The following is an 18,538-nucleotide window of genomic DNA, read 5'->3' as shown; positions in this document are numbered from 1 at the left end:
AAAACAATAGAATGGGAAAGACTAGAGATCTACCAAGGGAATATTTCATGCAAAGATGGGCACAATAAAGGACAGAAGTGGTATGGACCTAACAGAAGCAGAAGATACTAAGAAAAGCTGGCAAGAATACACAGAAGAACTATACAAAAAAGATCTTCATGACCCAGATAATCATGATGGTGTGACTGAAGGAGGAAACAGACAGAACAGGCTCCATCTTGAAAGCAGGACTCCATCTTGGGCCCAACAGTGGACTTTGAGCTATATGCCCAGTATCTATGGAAATGACATGCCAGCTGGAAAACCAGGCCCCCGGAAGGAAGAGCCCTAGGGCTCGTACCTAGACTCTCCATCACCTAAAAGAATACCCTAATTATCTGTGTAGATAGAATCATACATTCTATTATGCTTATTGGGGTATGACCACAGGCCTATTGATAATTGTCCACTGTTAACTACCTAGGCCTAAGGCATATGAATCATGGGTCAACTTTGACTGTATCTTTCTTTTCATTTGTTCAGACTAGTTTCAGGGAATTTGGGGAGGTGGGTTTGGGCACATACACTTAGGGTATATACGGTTTTCAGAAAAACTGGTCAGGGTCCTTGGCTAAGAGGAGACTCTTCCTTGGGCCCGAAGGTGTAATAACCTGCACTCCACTATCTGCATTGTCCTTCTGAGGGAGTTTGTTTCCTGGAATGCGTGGCTATATTTGGTGCATTGGCCGGGAAACTCCTCACTTTGAGGAGACAGGTCCCCTTTGGGACTACTCTGAGGGCTTGCGGCTTGAATCTTCTAGAGGGGGGAAGGTGCCTTGCCCTTCTGGAAGGATTCTGCTCCTCAACACCCGGACCTTTCATGTTAGCAGGTAGTGGACGGCAGCAGGGGAACTGAGCGCTCAGGTGAGGAGGAACCCACCCGGGAAGGTGGAAGAGGGGGCTTGATCACCCCCCTGGGAGGGACTAGAAGGGGCACAGACCCACAGGAGCCTGGAATAGGCAGGTGGGAGCGATTGCTTGGTATGCAGGTTGACAAGCGTGTTAGGGCTTAGGAAGGAAATTTGTGAATGTCATTTAGGAGGTAGTGTCGATGCTGTCTTGGGGAAAATTATTACCAAGCTATCTCCAGGAGATTGTTAGGAGAAAAACTTGGTCTTTGTGTGCTTGTATTCTGCCCTCCCCAAGGAGGCGTCCCATCTGCTGTGAAATTCTTGACCCCTCGGAATTATCAGGCTAGAAGGAGGGGGACACATAAGTGAGTATGAATTGGCTTTTCCGGAGACAGCCTGGGATGTGGGATATTTAACCCATCTGTGTTTTCATCTTCTCCTGATCAAGCCCACCAAGGCAGAATGGACTTAAAAGTTAAGGGAGAAACAGTTTTGGACCACGTGGTATTCTGGTTTGGCAGTGCTGACTGGCAGGTGAAGACACTCTGATCCCCCTTCTCCCTCTGAGATCTGGCAGGTAAGGCTCCTCTCACCCCAATTAGGAAACCCCAATGGCAATTTAAGTGTTTCATTGAGTGGAAATATCAGAAGTACGTATGGTGCCAAGAACTTCATAGAACAAAAAGGAAAAGTAGAAGACAGTCTGAGAAGGTAAGCAAGATGGGAAGAAATGATTCTAAGGCAGCTGTATTGGACTGCAGGATTAAAAATTTAAAGAAGGGATTTGGAGGAGACTATGGGGTGAAGATGAAGCCTAACCACCTCCACATACTCTGTGAGGTCGAATGGCCCCCTATGGGAGTAGGGTGGCCACCAGAGAACACCATGAACTCAAAAATAGTGGAAGCAGTCTATACAGTAGTCACAGGAGAGCCATACTGATATATGGATATCAATATCCATATATTGACTCATGGCTAGGGTTAGCTCAAGACCCTCCTACTTGGACAAGGTTCTGTACCCAGAAGGGAAGGGGAAATATTAATGGCACAAAAATTGACTGATGATAAAAAAAAAAAAAAGAAGAAGTTCTACAGGATTTGGACCGGGATGACCTGACCCCTCCCCCACACTGGAGAATGACGAGCCCACCGCCCAGTGCTCCACCAGGACCAGAGGCTGCCTTAATGCCCGATCCAGGGCCAGGTGAAGGTCCTGCAGCAGCCGCTGCTCCTCCGCCAGCTCTCCTGGAGATCGTAGAGCTGCCATTTCAGCAGGCTCCGATCCCAGCGATGGAGACCTCCGGTCAGTGCCCCCAGAATTCCACCTCAGGTGGACCTCCTAGATTGTATCCACCTCTCCCGGTGTGTACTGATGGTAAGGAGGAAGAAAACACAGCAATTAGTCAGAGGCTGCGCTCCGCCAAAGAGCAGGGGGAAAGAAGCCCACTACAGATGCCCCTCAGAGAGCTACAATAGCCTCTGGTTCAGGACACATGTGGGCACTACCATCCACCCCCTGTAGCTTATTATTACCAGCCATTTTCTTCTACGGATGTATTAAACTGGCAGAGACACACTCCACTGTACTCGGAGGAGCCACAAGTCATAATTAGGCTAATGGAGACTAGTTTTCGAACCCACCGCCCTACATGGGAAGACATAATCCAACTACTAGTCTCCCTTTTCAGCACTGAGGGAAGACACAGGATCCTAACTGAGGCCAAAAATGGTTAAGAGAAATGGCACCTGAGGGTACTGCAAACGCGCAGCAGTGGGCAGAACTAGCCACCCCAGTGAGAGGCCCAGCTGGGACTGTACCACAGAGGAAGGGGGGCCACCTGGAGAGATGTTGGGTGACTATTTTACAAGGCCTCACAAGGGGGGCCCGAAAAGCTATGAGTATCACAAAACTCTCCAAAGTGATTCAAAGGGAAAGCGAATCACCCTCTGAGTTCTATGAAAGACTACGCGAGGCCTATAGAGTTTATACGCCAATAGATCCGGAGCCCACTGGGTCTCAGATGGTGATAAATGCAGCCTTTGTGCCTCAAGCCTACCCCAAAAATGTCAGATGTAGGGCACCAAGTGACTCATGAATTTTTATACATCTCTGAATGTGCCTTTGTTGGGAAGAGACTTGCTGTCTAAATTGGGGGCACAAGTGACCTTTCCCCCCATGAAAGACACACTCTTTGAGTGGGCTCAACCACCTATTTACTCTCCCTCTCGGTAACCCCTCAAGATGAATGGAGGTTGCTCAATCTCCCTGAAGGGAAACTGGATGGGCTACACAGTTGAGAGAGAGAGAGAGTTAACTCAACAGGTCCCTGAGGTCTGGGCAGAAGACAACCCCTCCGCCCCGGGCTTGCAAAACAAGTCCCATTGGTAATAGAACTCAAACCCTATACAATTACATCAGCACTCACTGGCCTTGGGCCTGCCAGACCTTGCTAAGCCATTTACTCTTCATGTGACTGAAAAGGACAAGGTGTCTATGGGAGTGCTGTCCCAGACTATGGGGACATGGGACAGACCAGTGACTTATCTCTAATCAGCTGGACAATGTTGCCACTGGGTGGCTGCGATGCTTATGGACAGTTGCTGTTGTTGTCTTACTGGTCTGGGAGACAACCAAGCTGACTTTGGGCCAAGATTTGATCGTAAAGTCCCGCATGAGGTCAGCACTCTCCTCTGAGGGGGCCCCCATAAATACCTGTCGACATCCTGGATTACTCGATACCAGTAACTGAGTAATTACTCAGTTACTCAATACTGTTATGTGAGAACCCCCATGTTACTACTGAGGCTTGTCAGGCCCTGAATCTAGCCACTCTCCTTCCTGTAGGAGAAGGTGGGCCCTCACATGATTACAAGGAAATCCTAGAAGTTTATGCCAGATCTGTCTTGAGAGAGCGGCCAATCCCAGACCCATAATTGGTCCTGTACACCAAAGGCACTAGCCTGGTGAAACAAGAACAATGACTGTCGGGATATGCAGTAGTCATGGAAGAAACCATCGTTGAGGCTGGCTCTCTGCCATCACACTGGTCCGCTCAATGGCCGAACTATATGCTCTAATCCGGGCCCTCCAGCTGTCAAAAGGTAAGAAGACAAACATTTACACAGACTCCAGGCATGCTTTTGCCACACTACAGGGCTCTGTATAAGGAGAGAGGCCTTTTGACAGCTAGTGAAAAAGATATTAAAAATAAGGAAGAAATTCTGACCCTATTAGATGCTGCCTGGGAACCAGAAAGGTGGTTGCAGTCATACACTGCCAAGGACGTCAAAAAGAGGATACCCCCCAGGCTCGGGGAAACAGACTGACAGATAAAACCCCTAAACAAACAGTTGAGGGCTTGGGGGTGAAAAGTGAAGCCCCTATTAAAGCTCTTGTATTGGCGGAGCTGCCTGACCTAACACTGGACTCTCCAAAATACAGTGAAGCCCAAAACCAACTAGCCAAAGCGGAAGGGGCCATCTAGACTGAAAAGGGATGGTGGGAATTGCCAAGTGGCAAATTATTGGTACCAGAGGAACTGGCACCCACTCTGGTAAGCCAACCACACCAAGCGACTCACCTAGGCCATGATAAACTGGAAGAGCTAATTCAAAAATATTTCTTGGTTCCCCGCCTCTCTTCTCTATGCAGGACAGAATCTCAGAACTGCACTGCCTGCTCACAGGTCAATGCTGCCTATCAGCACAGACGGAAACCTCTGGGATTCAGCTAAAAGGCAGGCTTCCTTTGAACACCTGGAAGTGGACTTCACTGAAATGAAACCTCACCAACACTACCTGCTGGTCATGGTATGTACATTCTCAGGATGGGTAGAAGCTTTTCCTACCGGGACTGAAAGAGCATCAGAAGTAGTCCAGTGCCTGCTTAGGCAGATAGGAGATAGTTCCTAGATTTGGATTTCCTACCAGCATTGGATCAGACAATGGCCTGCCTTTCGTAGCTGATTTAGTACAACAAATAAGCAAAACTTTAAACATCAAATGGAAACTACACACTGCGTATAGGCCCCAGAGTTCTGGGATGCTGGAATGAATTAACTGGACACTTAAAGAGACACTGTCCAAAATGGATCATAGAGACTGACTGCTCCTGGGTGGACTTGCTTCCAATGGCTCCACTAAGACTCAGGATGACCTCACGGTCCCATGGCTCTTCTCCATATGAAATTGTGTATGGGAGACCCCCTCCCATAATAAAACAGCTGTCAACAAATTTGCTTCAGGTAAGGGGAGATGAGATTTCACAGCAGATGGAACAACTGGGTAAGGTAATAAATCAGGTAACTAAGTTTGTACAAGGAAGGGTGCCATTCCCCTTTGGGGAACAGATTCACGAATTTGTGCCCGGGGGTCAGGTGTGGTCAAGGACTGGAAACAAGACTCCTTGGCCCCACATTGGAAGGGTCCATATACTGTTGCTCTAAGCAGCCCTACTGCAGTTAAAGTTGCAGGTGTCACTCCCAGGATCCACCACACGAGGGTGAAGAGAGCATACCACGCAGACCCGGAGGACACCAAGTGGACTACACAAAAGGACCCCACTGAGCCCCGTGAAACCAAGAGCATCTTAAAGAAGAAACAGAGGTGAAGCTCTACAATCAACTGCTGCTACAAGGACTTGCTGGTATCATCTTGAGACTAACCAGAGTTTCAGTACAAAGAGGGACCTGTGCTATAATTAAAGTTGAATGTTGTGTATACATTCCTGATTTATCTGGTTATGTATCAGCTGCTTTAGATGACATGAAAAACCAGGTAAAAGCAATGTCAAATGAAAACATTCCTTTCTGGACTTCGGTCCTATCTTGGGTGAAGGGGGATTGGTGGAAAACTATATTTACCATTGTTATAGTTGCCTTGATAATTCTGCTTTGTGGACCCTGCATTTTACAATGTATTATGAACTTTGTAACCCAAAGGTTGGTGTCGTTCTCCCAAATTGGTGGTCAGAGAGCCAGGGTCCAATATATCCCTATGAATGATGCTCATACTATGAATTAAGAGCATCAAGAGTGGGGAATGAAGGAGGAAACTGACAGAGCAGGCTCCATCTGGAAAGCAGGACTCCATCCTGGGCCGGACTGTGGACTTTGAGTTACATGCCTAGTATCTACGGAAACGACATACCAACTGGAAAACCAGGCCCCTGGAAGGAAGAGCCCCAGGTCTCGTACCTAGACTCTCCGTCATCTAAAAGAATACCCTAATTATCTGTGTAACCGAATAGAATCATAATTCTATTATGCTTATTGGGGTATGAGCACAAGCCTATTAATTGTCCACTGAGATCCAACCAGTCCATCCTAAAGGAGATGAGTCCTGGGTGTTCATTGGAAGGACTGATGTTGAAGCTGAAACTCCAGCTGAAGCTCAAACTCCAACTTTGGCCACCTAACTGAAAGAGCTGACTCATTGGAAAAGACCCTGATGCTGGGAAAGATTGAGGGCAGGAGGAGAAGGGGACGACAGAGGATAAGATGGTTGGATGGCATCACAGACTCGATGGACATGGGTTTGGGTGGACTCCAGAAGTTGGTGATGGACAGGGAGGCCTGGTGTGCTGCAGTTCATGGGGTCACAAAGAGTCGGACACGACTGAGTGACTGAACTGAACTACCTAAGGCATATGAATCACAGATTAACTTTGATTGTATCTTTCTTTTCCTTTGTTCAGACTAGTTTCAGGGAATTTGGGGAGGTAGGTTTGGGCATGTACATTAGGGTATATAAGGTTTTCACAAAAACTGGTTGGGGTCCTTGGCTAGAGGAGACTCTGCCTTGGGCCCGCCGGTGTAATAACCTGCGCTGCACTATCTGCACCGTCCTTCTGAGTGAGTTTGTTTCCCAGAACGCGTGGCTACAACATGATCACTCACCTAGAGCCAGACATCCTGGAATGCAAAGTCAAGTGGGCCTTAGGAAGCATCACGACGAACAAAGCTAGTGGAGGTAATGGAATTCCAGTTGAGCTATTTCAAATCCTAAAAGACGATGCTGCGAAAGTGCTGCACTCAATATGCCAGCAAATTTGGAAAACTCAGCAGTGGCCACAGGACTGGAGAAGGTCAGTTTTCATTCCAGTCCCAAAGAAAGCCAATGTCAAAGAATGCTCAAACTAGGCACAATTCCACCCATCTCACATGCTGGTAAAGTAATGATTAAAATTCTCTAAGCCAGGCTTCAAGAGTCATGAACTGTGAACTTCTGGATGTGCAGGCTGGATTTAGAAAAGGCAGAGGAACCAGAGATCAAATTGCCAACATCTGTTGGATCATCAAAAACGCAAGAAAGTTCCAGAAAAACATCTATTTCTGCTTTACTGACGATGCCAAAGACTTTGACTGTGTGGATCACCACAAACTGTGGCAAATTCTGAAAGAGATGGGAATACCAGACCACCTGACCTGCCTCTTGAGAAACCTATATGCAGGTCAGGAAGCAACAGTTAGAACTGGACGTGAAACAACACACTGGTTCCAAATTGGGAAAGGAGTACGTCAAGGCTGTATATTGTCTTCCTGCTTATTTAACTTATATGCAGAGTACATCATGAGAAATGCTGGGTTGCATGAACCACAAGCTGGAATCAAGATTGCTGGAAGAAATATCAATAACCTCAGATATGCAGATGACACCACCCTTATGGCAGAAAGGGAAAAAGAACTAAACTCTTGGTGAAAGTGAAAGTGGAGAGTGAAAAAGTTGGCTTCAAACTCAACATTCAGAAAACGAAGATCATGGCATCTGGTCCCAGCCCTTCATGGCAAATAGATGGGGAAACAATGGAAACCTTGACAGACTATTGTTTTGGGCTCCAAAATCACTGCAGATGGTGACTGCAGCCATGAAATTAAAAATGTTTTCTCCTTGGAAGAAAGTTATGACCAACCTAGACAGCATATTAAAAGGCAGAGACATTACTTTGCTAACAAAGGTCCGTTTAGTCAAAGCTATGGTTTTACCAGTAGTCATATATAGATGTGAGAGTTGGACTATAAAGAAAGCTGAGCGCCGAAGAATTGATGCTTTTGAACTGTGGTGTTGGAGAAGACTCGTGAGAGTCCCTTGGACTGAAGGAGATCCAACCAGTTGATCTTAAAGGAAATCAGTCCTGAATATTCATTGGAAGGACTGATGCTGAAGCTGAAACTCCAGTGCTTTGGGCACCTGATTGGAAGAACTGACTTATTTGAAAAGACCCTGATGCTGGGAAAAATTGAAGGTGGGAGGAGAAGGGAGAACAGAGGATGAGATGGCTGGATGGCATCACTAACTCAATGGACAGGAGTTTGAGTAAACTCTGGGAGTTGGTGATGGACAGGGAGGCCTGGCATGCTGCAGTCCTTGGGGTCACAAAGAGTTGAACACGACAGAGCCACGAATCACAGCACATTGGAGGACGCAGTGGGTGGGAGCGACGGAACGGTTCTCCTGACACCCACACATTGGGTGTGGATGTGGAGGAAGGTGGTCTGGTTAGGGGATGGGCCGGTGGAGCAGGTATGGGAGTGCAGGCCGGTCCAGCGAAGCCAAGGTGTGGCCCTGCCCTCTCCTCTTTCCTGGCTGCCCCCAGGCTCTGTCAAGTACCTGGAGTGCTCAGCCCTGACCCAGCAGGGCCTGAAGACAGTGTTCGACGAGGCCATTTGGGCTGTGCTCTGCCCGCCCCCTGTGAAAAAGCCAGGGAAGAAGTGCACGGTCTTCTAGAGCCCCCACTTCCGGAAGAGCAGCCCCCTCCTGCCTGTATCTGTTGTGTTGAGATGTGTCCTTGAGTCCGCTGTGGGGGAGTGGTGGGGGTGGGGAAAGGGAAGAAGCTTGGGGATGAGGCTGCTGCTCCAGGGGCGCTGCGGGGGCCATGGGGTCCTGTCTGCTCTGCCTCATCTTCGTGGGGACACAGCTCCAGCCTCCCCTGGCCCCCACTGGAGGCCAGAAGGGAGCAGGATCTCCCTCAGGCTGTAGGGGCGGGTCCGGGGCAACCCCAGGATGGGCTTCCCAGATGAGGGAGTTTTGGGGGGGTGGGTTCTGTCCTTGTGCCCCATGATGGGGCAGCCCCTTCTTATTTTATACAATAAACCTTCATCATCTCCTGTTCTCGACTCACTACCTGCCCTGCCCGGGTCTCTCCCTGCCTACTCCTCCACCCTGGGGGTCCTAGGCCCCCAACCCCTGCCAACCAAGGGTACAGAGCAGGTGCGCTTGACACTCCCCACCCCCCAGCCCAAAGCCACATGAGCTCTCTCAGTCTTCATAGGAGGGACCCTATGGAATGCAAGTGAGTATGGGAGTGAGTGGGAGCGAGTGTACTTGGCCCCTTCTGGATAAAGCAAGCCCCTCCTGTGCTGACCTCAGGCCTCTGGGAGGGCACAGCACCCCTCAGCAGCTCCCAGGGGTGGCGCAGTACAGTCTGCAGTCAGGCCCTAGGGGGCCCTGTGGAGCCCAGGCCAAGGCCAGGGGTCACTCAACTGAGTGTTCACGAAGACACACCATCCAGAGGGAGGGCGTTGTGCAGCTGTGGAGGTGTGGAGAGGACAGGAGGGGTGGCAGACGGGTCAACAGTTTGGGTTTGCTGGGCAGACACGGTGGGAGGTGAGGGGCGGCCCGGCCTGTCACTAGGACTTCACCCCTGGGGCCTGCAAGGAACCACTCTGGGCAGATCTGTGACATGAAGCTAAGTGACACTCAGCTCCCCCGCAGTGGTGTGCAGAGGGTGGACAGCTGGATTTCAGGAATTCTGCTAGTGAGTTATTAAGTAACCACTGTTAAGAATTACATAAACTTGAAATCAGTTGTATTTTAAAATGAAATTAACAAATACTCAAAACCCATCACTTTCTAAACTTTTTTGTACAGGTACTATTATCTGTGCTTTTGGGTGTAAGCCTTTTGTGTCTGTGCGGTGAGGACAGCATGGAAAAGTGGAGGACAGATATCTCTGTGCCAGCTCCACCTAAAGGACATCAAACAGGAGGGAATATGTCACCATGGAAGCTGGCAAATTCTACAGCTGGATCTTGCGATGGACTATGCCCTGTACATGGTGAAGGACTCACAATGCTGAGGGAATATTCTCTCAGTAACTGAAAACCACCACCTGATTCGGCAAAGAAGTCATTCAACCGTGAACAAAGCAGTGAAGCTCCAGCACGCAGCCTGCTCAGGGCTCACTTTTGTTTTCTGCGCTGACTTAAGGAATACCAATGAACATTCACGTTAAAAACACCACCGCTTCCACCCTAGAGGCCTCCGGACAGGGCCAAAAGCCATCCTTGGTCAAATTCACTACCCTCCTTAGAAGCTGGCCTTCTGGAAGGTCCTACATGTCTGCCAGGGACTTAGCCAGGCCCGAAAATCTCTGGCAGGAGAGCCAGGCTGCCACTGGCCCAGGATGAGAGCTGAAAAGGTGTCTCTACCTGGGACTCGTCCCCATGCCCAGCTCTGAGCTTTGCATCTTCCGGCCACATGACTGCAGCCTAAGTGTGAGTGTGCAGACTGGACAGAACAATCATGTTTCCTGAAGAGATGGGGAAGGGGGATGGGGGTAAAGGTGGGTTCAGCATGGAACAGGGGTGTGTGGGGATGGAGGGGGGGGCTTAGGTAGCCAGGAAGCCCCCATCCACTGGCACAGTGGAGCCTGTGGTCATGCTGCTGCGGTCACTGAGCAGGAAGAGGATGGTGTCCACCACGTTCTCCACCTCTGCGGGCAAGGTGCGGTTCAGGACGTGCACGGAAGGAGCTGCCCTTCGTCCCTTCCTCCCACCCCTCACCTGAGCAGGCCACTGGCGTGACTCCCAGCCGGGCTCCCGGCCAACTCACCGGCAAACCTGCCAAGGGGGATTCGGTCCAGCATGGCCTTGGCCTTCTGAGGGTCACTCCAGGCGGCCTGGCCCATGGGTGTCATCACCACCGTGGGGTTGACTGCATTCACACGGATCTGCACTGGCACAGGCAGGGGGTCAACTCGGTGGGCTGAGGCTCTCTGAGCACAGGGACTGGGCGATGGGAGGCGTCCCACTGGGGCTCACCTTGTGTGGCCCAAGCTCCACAGCCATCACTTTGATCAGTATGTCCAAGGCACCCTTAGTGGAGCCTGTGAGGAGGGACGGCACGTGTGGAGCCTGAGCTGCCTGCTCAGATGGGGGGTTGCGGGGGGGGGGAGTGGGGGCAGGGCACAGCCCGGGCTCACTCACAGTAGACACTGTGGTTAGTCAGTCCCCGTTGGGAGGCCTGGCTAGAAACATTCACGATGACCCCTGGGGCTCCCCGAGCTATCAGGCCTCGGGCCACAATCTGAAATGGCAGAAGAAGGATGAGGCAGGGCTGGCATCACCCAGCAATCCCCACTCCTGCCCTGAAGCCAGCGCACCTGCGACACCTGGATGACCGCCCGAAGGTTCACATTGAAAGACCTGGAGGCACATGGACAGACCCCGGTCAGGGACTGAGGCCCTGCAGCAGGAGACAGCCCTTCCCCAGGGGCGCCTCCACCCCACCCCACCCCACCCCACCCCACCCCCGGCTTACATGTCATATGCCTCCTTGGTGACCTCCAGGAAGGGCTGTAGAAACGCCACAGCTGCATTGTTCACCAGCAGGTCCACAGGGCCAACACCTCCCAGCGCCTGCTCCGTGGCCTCCCAGTCAGCTAGGTCCACGCACACGGTCTCTACCCCGGGGCACTGTGTATATTATGTGGTAAGGGGGCACATCGACCAGAGACTCCATGCCCCGGAGGGGCTACAGCTGGGCCTCTCCCATTCAAGGGAGAGGGACTGTGTTTTCGTGACCTTTCAGTCTCCCAGGGGTAGGGGCTTAGGGGTCTCAGGGGAACCAGTCGCCTTCTTGGGGCTCCCAGGGTGCTGTCGGGAGACAGTTAACTTGGCCTTTGGGCAACTCAACTCGGGGCTTCAGGATCAGGGATCTAGCCCCGCCTCCAGCCAGTCTACTTCCTCCCAGCACCAGAGCGCCTCTGGCCCAGCAAAGCAGCCATTTCTGCCTCCTCCTAAGTCCAGGGGGAGTCGCCGTTCTTCCGCGCGTCCGGCGAGGGGCGGGGGTGCTAAGAGTCCTTGGTGAGCCCCAGCGCCCAGCTCCCGTGTGTCCCTGATGGGCCGCCCTCAGCTCCCCGCTGCTGCCTTCTGGGCTGGGACAGGGCGGCGCCTACCTCGCGGACCAGGCTGTCCAGGTCGGCCTGGGTCCGGCTCACGGCCACCACTCGGGCGCCAGCCGCGTGTAGCGCCTTGACAATACTGCGACCGATGCCTGCGAGGAGCGCGGATGAGTGAGGGTACCCATCCCCGGCCACCTTTGCCCGCCCCGGTGACGAGCGCCCAGCGCCCCGCGAGTCTCAAATCCATGATGTTCCGGTGGCCACACTGCGAATCTTGAGCGGCGCTCCTGGGTTTAGAAGGGCGCGGGTCGGGGCGCGGCGGGCCAATCGCAGGGTGGTGTCCCGCCGCGGGCGGGGATATTCAAATAGTGGTCTCCCCGCGGGGGCGATTGGCCGAAAGGAGTGGGCGCGGCCGAGGTGAGGCACATAGAGTCGTCGCCGATCCTGGGGCAGAGTTTATCAACCAGATTGTCTTCTCAGCGGCACTTCAACCGGAGGGAAAAAAAGGTTAGCGGGCCCCGCATACTTTTTTCCCTTCCCAAGTAGGTTATTACAAAAATAAATAAATAAATAAATAGAATCAGATGTGGTAATTAATACCGGAAAGAAGGTATTAGACTTCCCTGGTGACTCAGACGGTAAAGCGTCTGCCTATGATGCGGGAGACCCGGGTTCAATCCCTGGATCGGGAAGATCTTCTGGAGAAGGAAATGGCAACCGACTCCAGTATTCTTGCCTGGAGGATCCCATGGACGGAGAAGCCTGGTAGGCTATAGTCCATGGGGTCGCAAAGAGTCGGACACGACTGAGCGACTTCACTTCACTTCTTCACTTTATCAGAGAGAAGGTACCTCGTGAAAGAGAACGCAGTGCTAACCCTTTTTTTGTTTCTGAGAATAAAAGTCTGGCTAAAAGGATCACATGATCCCCTCCCCCAGACCTGGGAGCAGCTCATGCAAGCTCACTTGTAGTGCTTTGAGCGAAAGGGTTTGGACAAACCTGTAAGCCTGAAGAAGAAATGATGCGAAGAACTGACTCCTTGGAAAAGACCCTGATGCTGGGAAAGATTAAAGGCAGGAGGAGAAGGGGACGACAGATGGTTGGATGGCATCACCGACTTGATGGACATGAGCTTGAGCAATCTCCGGGATTCAGTGCTGGATAGGGAAGCCTCGGATGGTGCAGTCTACGGGGTCACAAAAAGTTGGACACGACTGAGTGACTGAACTGAACTGATAAGCCTGAAGTAGAGCCCAAGGACAGCAAAGGTGCACTTTAGCTGCAAAGGGTGTTGAGACACTAACTCGTCCGACCCACCCACAGAAGGTCACTAGTACTTCAAAAACTAGGATAGGTTGGCATAGGCTAGGCTTGGGGTCATTAGGGTACCTGTGGCCCACAAGGGAAAGCATTGCTTCCTGGAGCTTTAGGGTCAGTTAGAGATATATGTGTGCTCATATGTCCATGCATGCACTGGTTCCACTGTTAAAGCTGCTTTGTTCTGTGGATCATGGTGGGAAAGCCTAGAACCTGCCCTGAGGGCCTTCTTTGGCCAGGATTATGTAAGCAATTGGTGACTGCAGGGCCCCTGGGTCATGTGGCTTTGGGCCCAGAGAGGTGGATTGTCTGGAGGAGACGGTGGCCTGGGGTCAGCAGGAGGCACAGATTTGAGAAGCCCCTGGAGGATCACCAAGTGAGTTCTCCCTACCAGACCTGGTCATGTGGTACTGCCCATCCCCTCTGGGCTCCCACCTAACCCTGCCTTCTGCTCCTAACCTTGGACCCTGCCATCTGCCTGCCAGAAGCCAAGAGGCAGGGAGGGGGGGGGTGGGGCAGTCCCCAGCCTGTCCTTCCTGAGAGGCACGTCAGCTCAGATCCCTTCACTGGCTTTTCCTGGCCCCCCAGAATGGTGTCCAAATCCTTTCTTTGTCCCGTGATCCTCTGTGGGCCAGTTCAGTTCAGCTCAGCTGTGTCCGACTCTTTGCGACCCCATGGACTGCAGCATGCCAAGCTTTCCTGTCCATCAGCAACTCCCAGAGTGGGCCAGTTGCACCGATCCAGATCAGTTTTGGCACAGACCTTGCTCTGGAAGCCCTGAGGCTGAGCAGAAATGCCCTTTGTTCTCTCAACCCAGCACTACCATTGCCTGGACGGCCCCACCCCAGCCCTTTGTCTCTTGCCTCCTTGCCCAGGGTTGTACACTGCACCAGGCCAGCTGACTGACCACCTCAGGCCCTCATCACCCACTCAGATGCCATGGGTCCTACAGGAAGCTGACCAGGGCAAGCACAACTGAATCCCAGCAGGGCCCGGGAGACCCTCTAGCTGCCCCAGGTGCAGGGCTCTTGTGTCCGGGGTCAGGCCAGGAACAGTAGGCAGGGCAGCAGCTCTGGACACTGCCCCACCTGGGGCTGCCCTCTTCATGGATTGTCTTGTGGGGGAAGGTGTGCCCCAAGGTGAAACTGGGTTTCTCATGGTTGGAGAAACTATAATAGTCCAGCACCAGCCCCCTACCTCCTTCACATCAGGGCTGAGAGCTCAGGCCCATCTTCCCTAGGGATGGTCCAGAGCATCTCCCTGCAGTTCCTTAGACCCTCTTCCTTCTCCAGCCAAAGGTAGTCAGAGCAGGGGGTGCTGGGCTGAAGGTCAGAGCCAGAACCACAGGGAAGGAAAGTTGGGTGCAGGCTGCCCTCTGCACAGAGAAGGCTGGGTGTAGTAGGGCCATGGACAACAAAGACAAGGAAACACAGCCATTCAGATCAAAGTCACGGGTCAGCTGTGGAATTCCTTTGGCTTTGGATCTGCCCCCTCTCTACCTCTTTTAAGATTTCCTGCGGCTCAGTCCCTGATTCTCCCCTCTCTGCCCTTGGGGCAAGCTCATCCAGAGCCCTGACAAGGCTACTAGTTTCAGAACTTCTATTTATTTAGGCAAATCCACCCTAGCACATTGGACCACAGAGTGGGTGGGATCGACAGGGACTGGGTCCCCTGGCATCCACACATTGGGTGTGGATGTGGAGGAATGTGGTCTGGTTCGGGGGTGGGCAGGGTGGGCTAGGTATGGGTTTGCAGGCTGGTGGGGCGCTGGCGAAATGCATCGTGGAGGTGGGACCAAACCCGGGGCGGGAGCCTGCAGATGGTTGTCTGGGCGTGGGCGTGGATGGCGTCGGGGGCGTGGCCTAGGGCGTGGAGAAACCTTCGCCTGGTGGCCCTGGAGGCCTGAGGGCGAGGCGGCGGGGCGTGGAGGCGGGGCCAGGCTCGGCCGCGCACCATCCCTCTGGCGCCCAGAGCGTGGCGCTCTAGGAGGCCAGGTACCCGGCGTCCACCAGGATACCTGACCCGCTGGTGGAGGCGCTGCGACCGCTGAGCAGGAAGAGGATGCTGTTGACCACGTCTTCCACCTCTACAGCGGGTGGTGGGCGGGGTCAGCGCGGCTCGGCCCGGCTGGCTCTGCCCAGCCGCCCCAGCCACGTCCGCCACTCCGGGAAGCCCCCCTGACCTGCAAACTTCCTCAGCGGGTGGCGCTCCTTCAGCTTCTGGGAGAACTCAGGGTCAGCCGAGACTTTTTGGCCCATGGCTGTCAGCACCACCGTTGGATTCACGGAGTTCACCCGGATCTGGGGTCGGAGGGGCCAGAGGGGCGGCCTCAGACGGTGTAGGAACCCCGCCCTCACGGCCCCCACTGAGCTTGCTCACTCACTCCTTGAAGCCCCCTACCCCCGTTCTGATCCCCAGGCCCCAACCTTGCCCACCACCACCCACCTGACCCCTACCCTGCGTGCCTTCTTAGGCCTGGGCCCCTGGCACCCCAGGGCCCCCATGCCTACTTTGTATGGTCCCAGATCCATGGCCATGGATTTGGTCAGCATGGTCATTGCACCCTTGGTGGCGCCTGTGAGGAGAAGGCAGCACTGAGGATCCTTAAGGTTTCAGCAGGCTTTGCATGAGGCCCAGCCTGGAGCCCAACTGCTCCTGCCCGGAATAGGGGCTCAAGACTGGCTAGAGGGACTCACTGTAGGCAGCTAGGTTGGGGAAGGTGACATGGGCCACCATGCTGGAGACATTGACAATGGAGCCAGGCACTCCACGGTTGATCATGCCCCGGGCCACGACCTGGAAGCCAAGACAGGGGACGGCCTGAGCCCACCGCACCCCGACCTGGGCCACGTCAATGCTGAGCCACAGCCTCCCACCACCTCACCTGGGACACCTGGAACGCAGAGCGCAGGTTCACACTGAAGGACCTGGGGAGCCGGCAGGCAGTTAGGCCGTGGTCACGCCCGAGACACATCCTGGACAGCTCCCTCCCGTCGGCTTCCTTCCCTCCTCCTCACCTGTCAAAGTCCTCCTTGGTGACCTCCAAGAAGGGCCTCATCAGTGCCACGGCGGCATTGTTCACCAGCAAGTCCACGGGGCCTACACCGCCCAGAGCCTTCTCCGTGGCCTTCCAGTCACCCAGGTCCACGCACACAGGCTCTATCCCGGGGCACTGTGGGGAGGCATTGGCCGGTGACCAAAGGGGTGCTCCTGGCAGGCTCATGAGGCATCCCCAAGGGTCATGGCCCCGGGTCACACTAGGCCCGTACACCTCACCTCCTTGGAGAGGCTGACCAGGTCAGCGTTGGTGCGGCTCACGGCCACCACTCTGGCTCCTGAGGCATAAAGGGCCTTCACCGTGTCCCGTCCAATACCTACAGGGGTTCACCAGGCAGGAAGATGGACCAACAAGTCTGCGGGTGGTGGCTGCAGATATGCTGCTCAGGAAAGAGTGATGAGAGGGTGCTGGCCAGAGGGGTGTTGGCCCAGGAGGTGGCAGGAGGCAGGGATCTGGACAACCAGGATCCGGCCAAGGGAGGCCCAGAGGGCAGCCCCTTCCTGCTGGGCCCATGGAAGAGGCCTTGGCTAGATGCGCCCCCATCTGCTCGGACTGAGTCTGAGGGCCGTCCTCTCAGGAGGGCTCTTGCATTGGCCAGGGAGAGGCTAGTGTCCTGTCCCAGTGGGGCCTGCTGGATGGTAGGGAGCAGTGCAGGCCCACTTTGGCTGGTTCGGTGGCTGGAGTCGGAGGCACTTGCCGGCAGGGCAGGCTGTGACAGGCACAGAGGGAATGTGCAGGCCCCAACACTAGGCTCTGGGTCTGCTCATTTTGTTTTCTAACCTCAGCTCCTCTCACATCCCCACCTGCCCGGCTCATACCTACCTTTTCCTGCTCCTGTCACCAGGGCTCGAAGGCCACTGAAATTCAGCTGCATGGTGCTGCTCCAAGTCACTGTTCAACTGGAAATGAGGGTATGGGGATTTTATAGGCCGGGGCTGGGGCAGGATGGGCAGTTTGCCAGGAAGGCAGGTTTCTGTAAACTAGAGACAGAAGCTGTGCTGATGCCTGGCTCCGCTGGGTGTCCCTAACTTCCCCTTCTCTGGCCAGGTCTGGAAGGGATCACTTTCCTTACCCACAATCCAAAGGGGCCAGCCATAAGCTCTGTCCTGGGTTGGAAAACCAACTAGAAATAACAAGCTAGAAATAAACCCTGGAGTGTGGAACATGTCCCTGGCTGGCCAGAAGCAGATGGCCTGAAGCTGGTTCCTGTGAGCCCTGAGTCTGGTGCGCTGGAGTGACAGCCAAGAAACACAATGCTTCAGGCTGGCCCCCTGCACCTGCCGACCTGGATCACACCGTGCCCCAGTCTGGGGGCCACTTTGGCCTCGGGCATCTTCACCTGCCCCTTGCCAGCCTCAGACTCTCACTTCTCAGACATGCCTGTGGGCCCCGGCCACCTATACCCTACTCTGATTCAGGGATCCTGCCATTAAACCCATCTCACCTCTCTGAGATCTCCCTGACTCCTGGAGGCCCAGATGGGCTTGCTCTTCTGATCCTGTGAATTCATCAGTGACTAAAAGGAAGGCAGTCCCTGCCCTGCCAGGGACTCAGGTAACACATCCAACCTGGCTTTCTTCCCTCACACTTGTCAGAAACTCATTCTTTTTTTTTTTTTTTTGGCCTTGCTTGAAAAATCTTCGTTCCCAGACCAGGCACTGAATCTGGGCCCTGGCAGTGAAAGTCTTAACCCCTGGATCACCCTGGCCAGTCTTTTTTTTTTTTCTTTTTCAAATGAGCAATAATCGCACACTGGATAAATCTCATTGGCTATGGTACTGCTGCTATGCAAAGCTAGAGAAACATTCTTAAAAGAGACTCAGGATGCAGACTGTGGAAGTGGAAAACTGACAATCAATTCTGTGCATGAGTGAGCTGGCTCAGAATACGCAACAGGGGATGCCCTGAGCAACAGAAGGCTGAGTCCTCATATACAGTGTGACTAGAAGGTTTCTTCACGGGACCAGACCACAGGACAGAGCACACCTGCTCCCAGCCCGTTCCGGAGTCCTGGGAGCTAACCTCCAGGTGGCCTGATGAAAAGGAACATCCATTGGCTGTGGCATATTCCAGCCCTACCCGATCCCCGCCCCGCCCCGCCCGCACTGCCTGCCTGATCTACTCTCAGAGGTCCTTCTGGGAAGTGTTC

The 18,538-nt window shown here is 53.5% G+C and overlaps 2 protein-coding genes across 2 annotated transcripts; both read right to left on the bottom strand.

The window, feature by feature from the left end:
• Window positions 1-9,455: 9,455 nt before the first annotated feature.
• Window positions 9,456-12,265, bottom strand: LOC102266439 (L-xylulose reductase-like). Its single transcript, XM_070388868.1, has 8 exons — window positions 12,210-12,265; window positions 12,069-12,166; window positions 11,432-11,586; window positions 11,274-11,316; window positions 11,098-11,197; window positions 10,933-10,997; window positions 10,724-10,841; window positions 9,456-10,604 (listed from the first exon to the last, which is right to left on the bottom strand). Exons 1-8 carry the CDS (start codon window positions 12,259-12,261, stop codon window positions 10,501-10,503), a joined length of 735 nt encoding a protein of 244 aa, XP_070244969.1. The 5' UTR covers window positions 12,262-12,265; the 3' UTR covers window positions 9,456-10,500.
• Window positions 12,266-15,028: 2,763 nt separating this feature from the next.
• LOC102279110 (carbonyl reductase [NADPH] 2) lies at window positions 15,029-17,263 on the bottom strand. The gene is made up of 8 exons (XM_005905367.2): window positions 17,212-17,263; window positions 16,608-16,705; window positions 16,349-16,503; window positions 16,216-16,258; window positions 16,028-16,127; window positions 15,842-15,906; window positions 15,514-15,631; window positions 15,029-15,417 (listed from the first exon to the last, which is right to left on the bottom strand). The coding sequence occupies exons 1-8, from the start codon at window positions 17,261-17,263 to the stop codon at window positions 15,314-15,316; spliced, it is 735 nt and encodes a 244-aa protein (XP_005905429.2). The 3' UTR covers window positions 15,029-15,313.
• Between the last annotated feature and the right edge of the window lie 1,275 nt (window positions 17,264-18,538).

The sequence above is a fragment of the Bos mutus genome, chromosome 19, assembly GCF_027580195.1.
Source record: "Bos mutus isolate GX-2022 chromosome 19, NWIPB_WYAK_1.1, whole genome shotgun sequence".
NCBI classification, from domain to species: domain Eukaryota; kingdom Metazoa; phylum Chordata; class Mammalia; order Artiodactyla; family Bovidae; genus Bos; species Bos mutus.
Note: the sequence above shows the minus strand (reverse complement) of the source record. Positions and strands in the feature narration are given on the sequence as shown.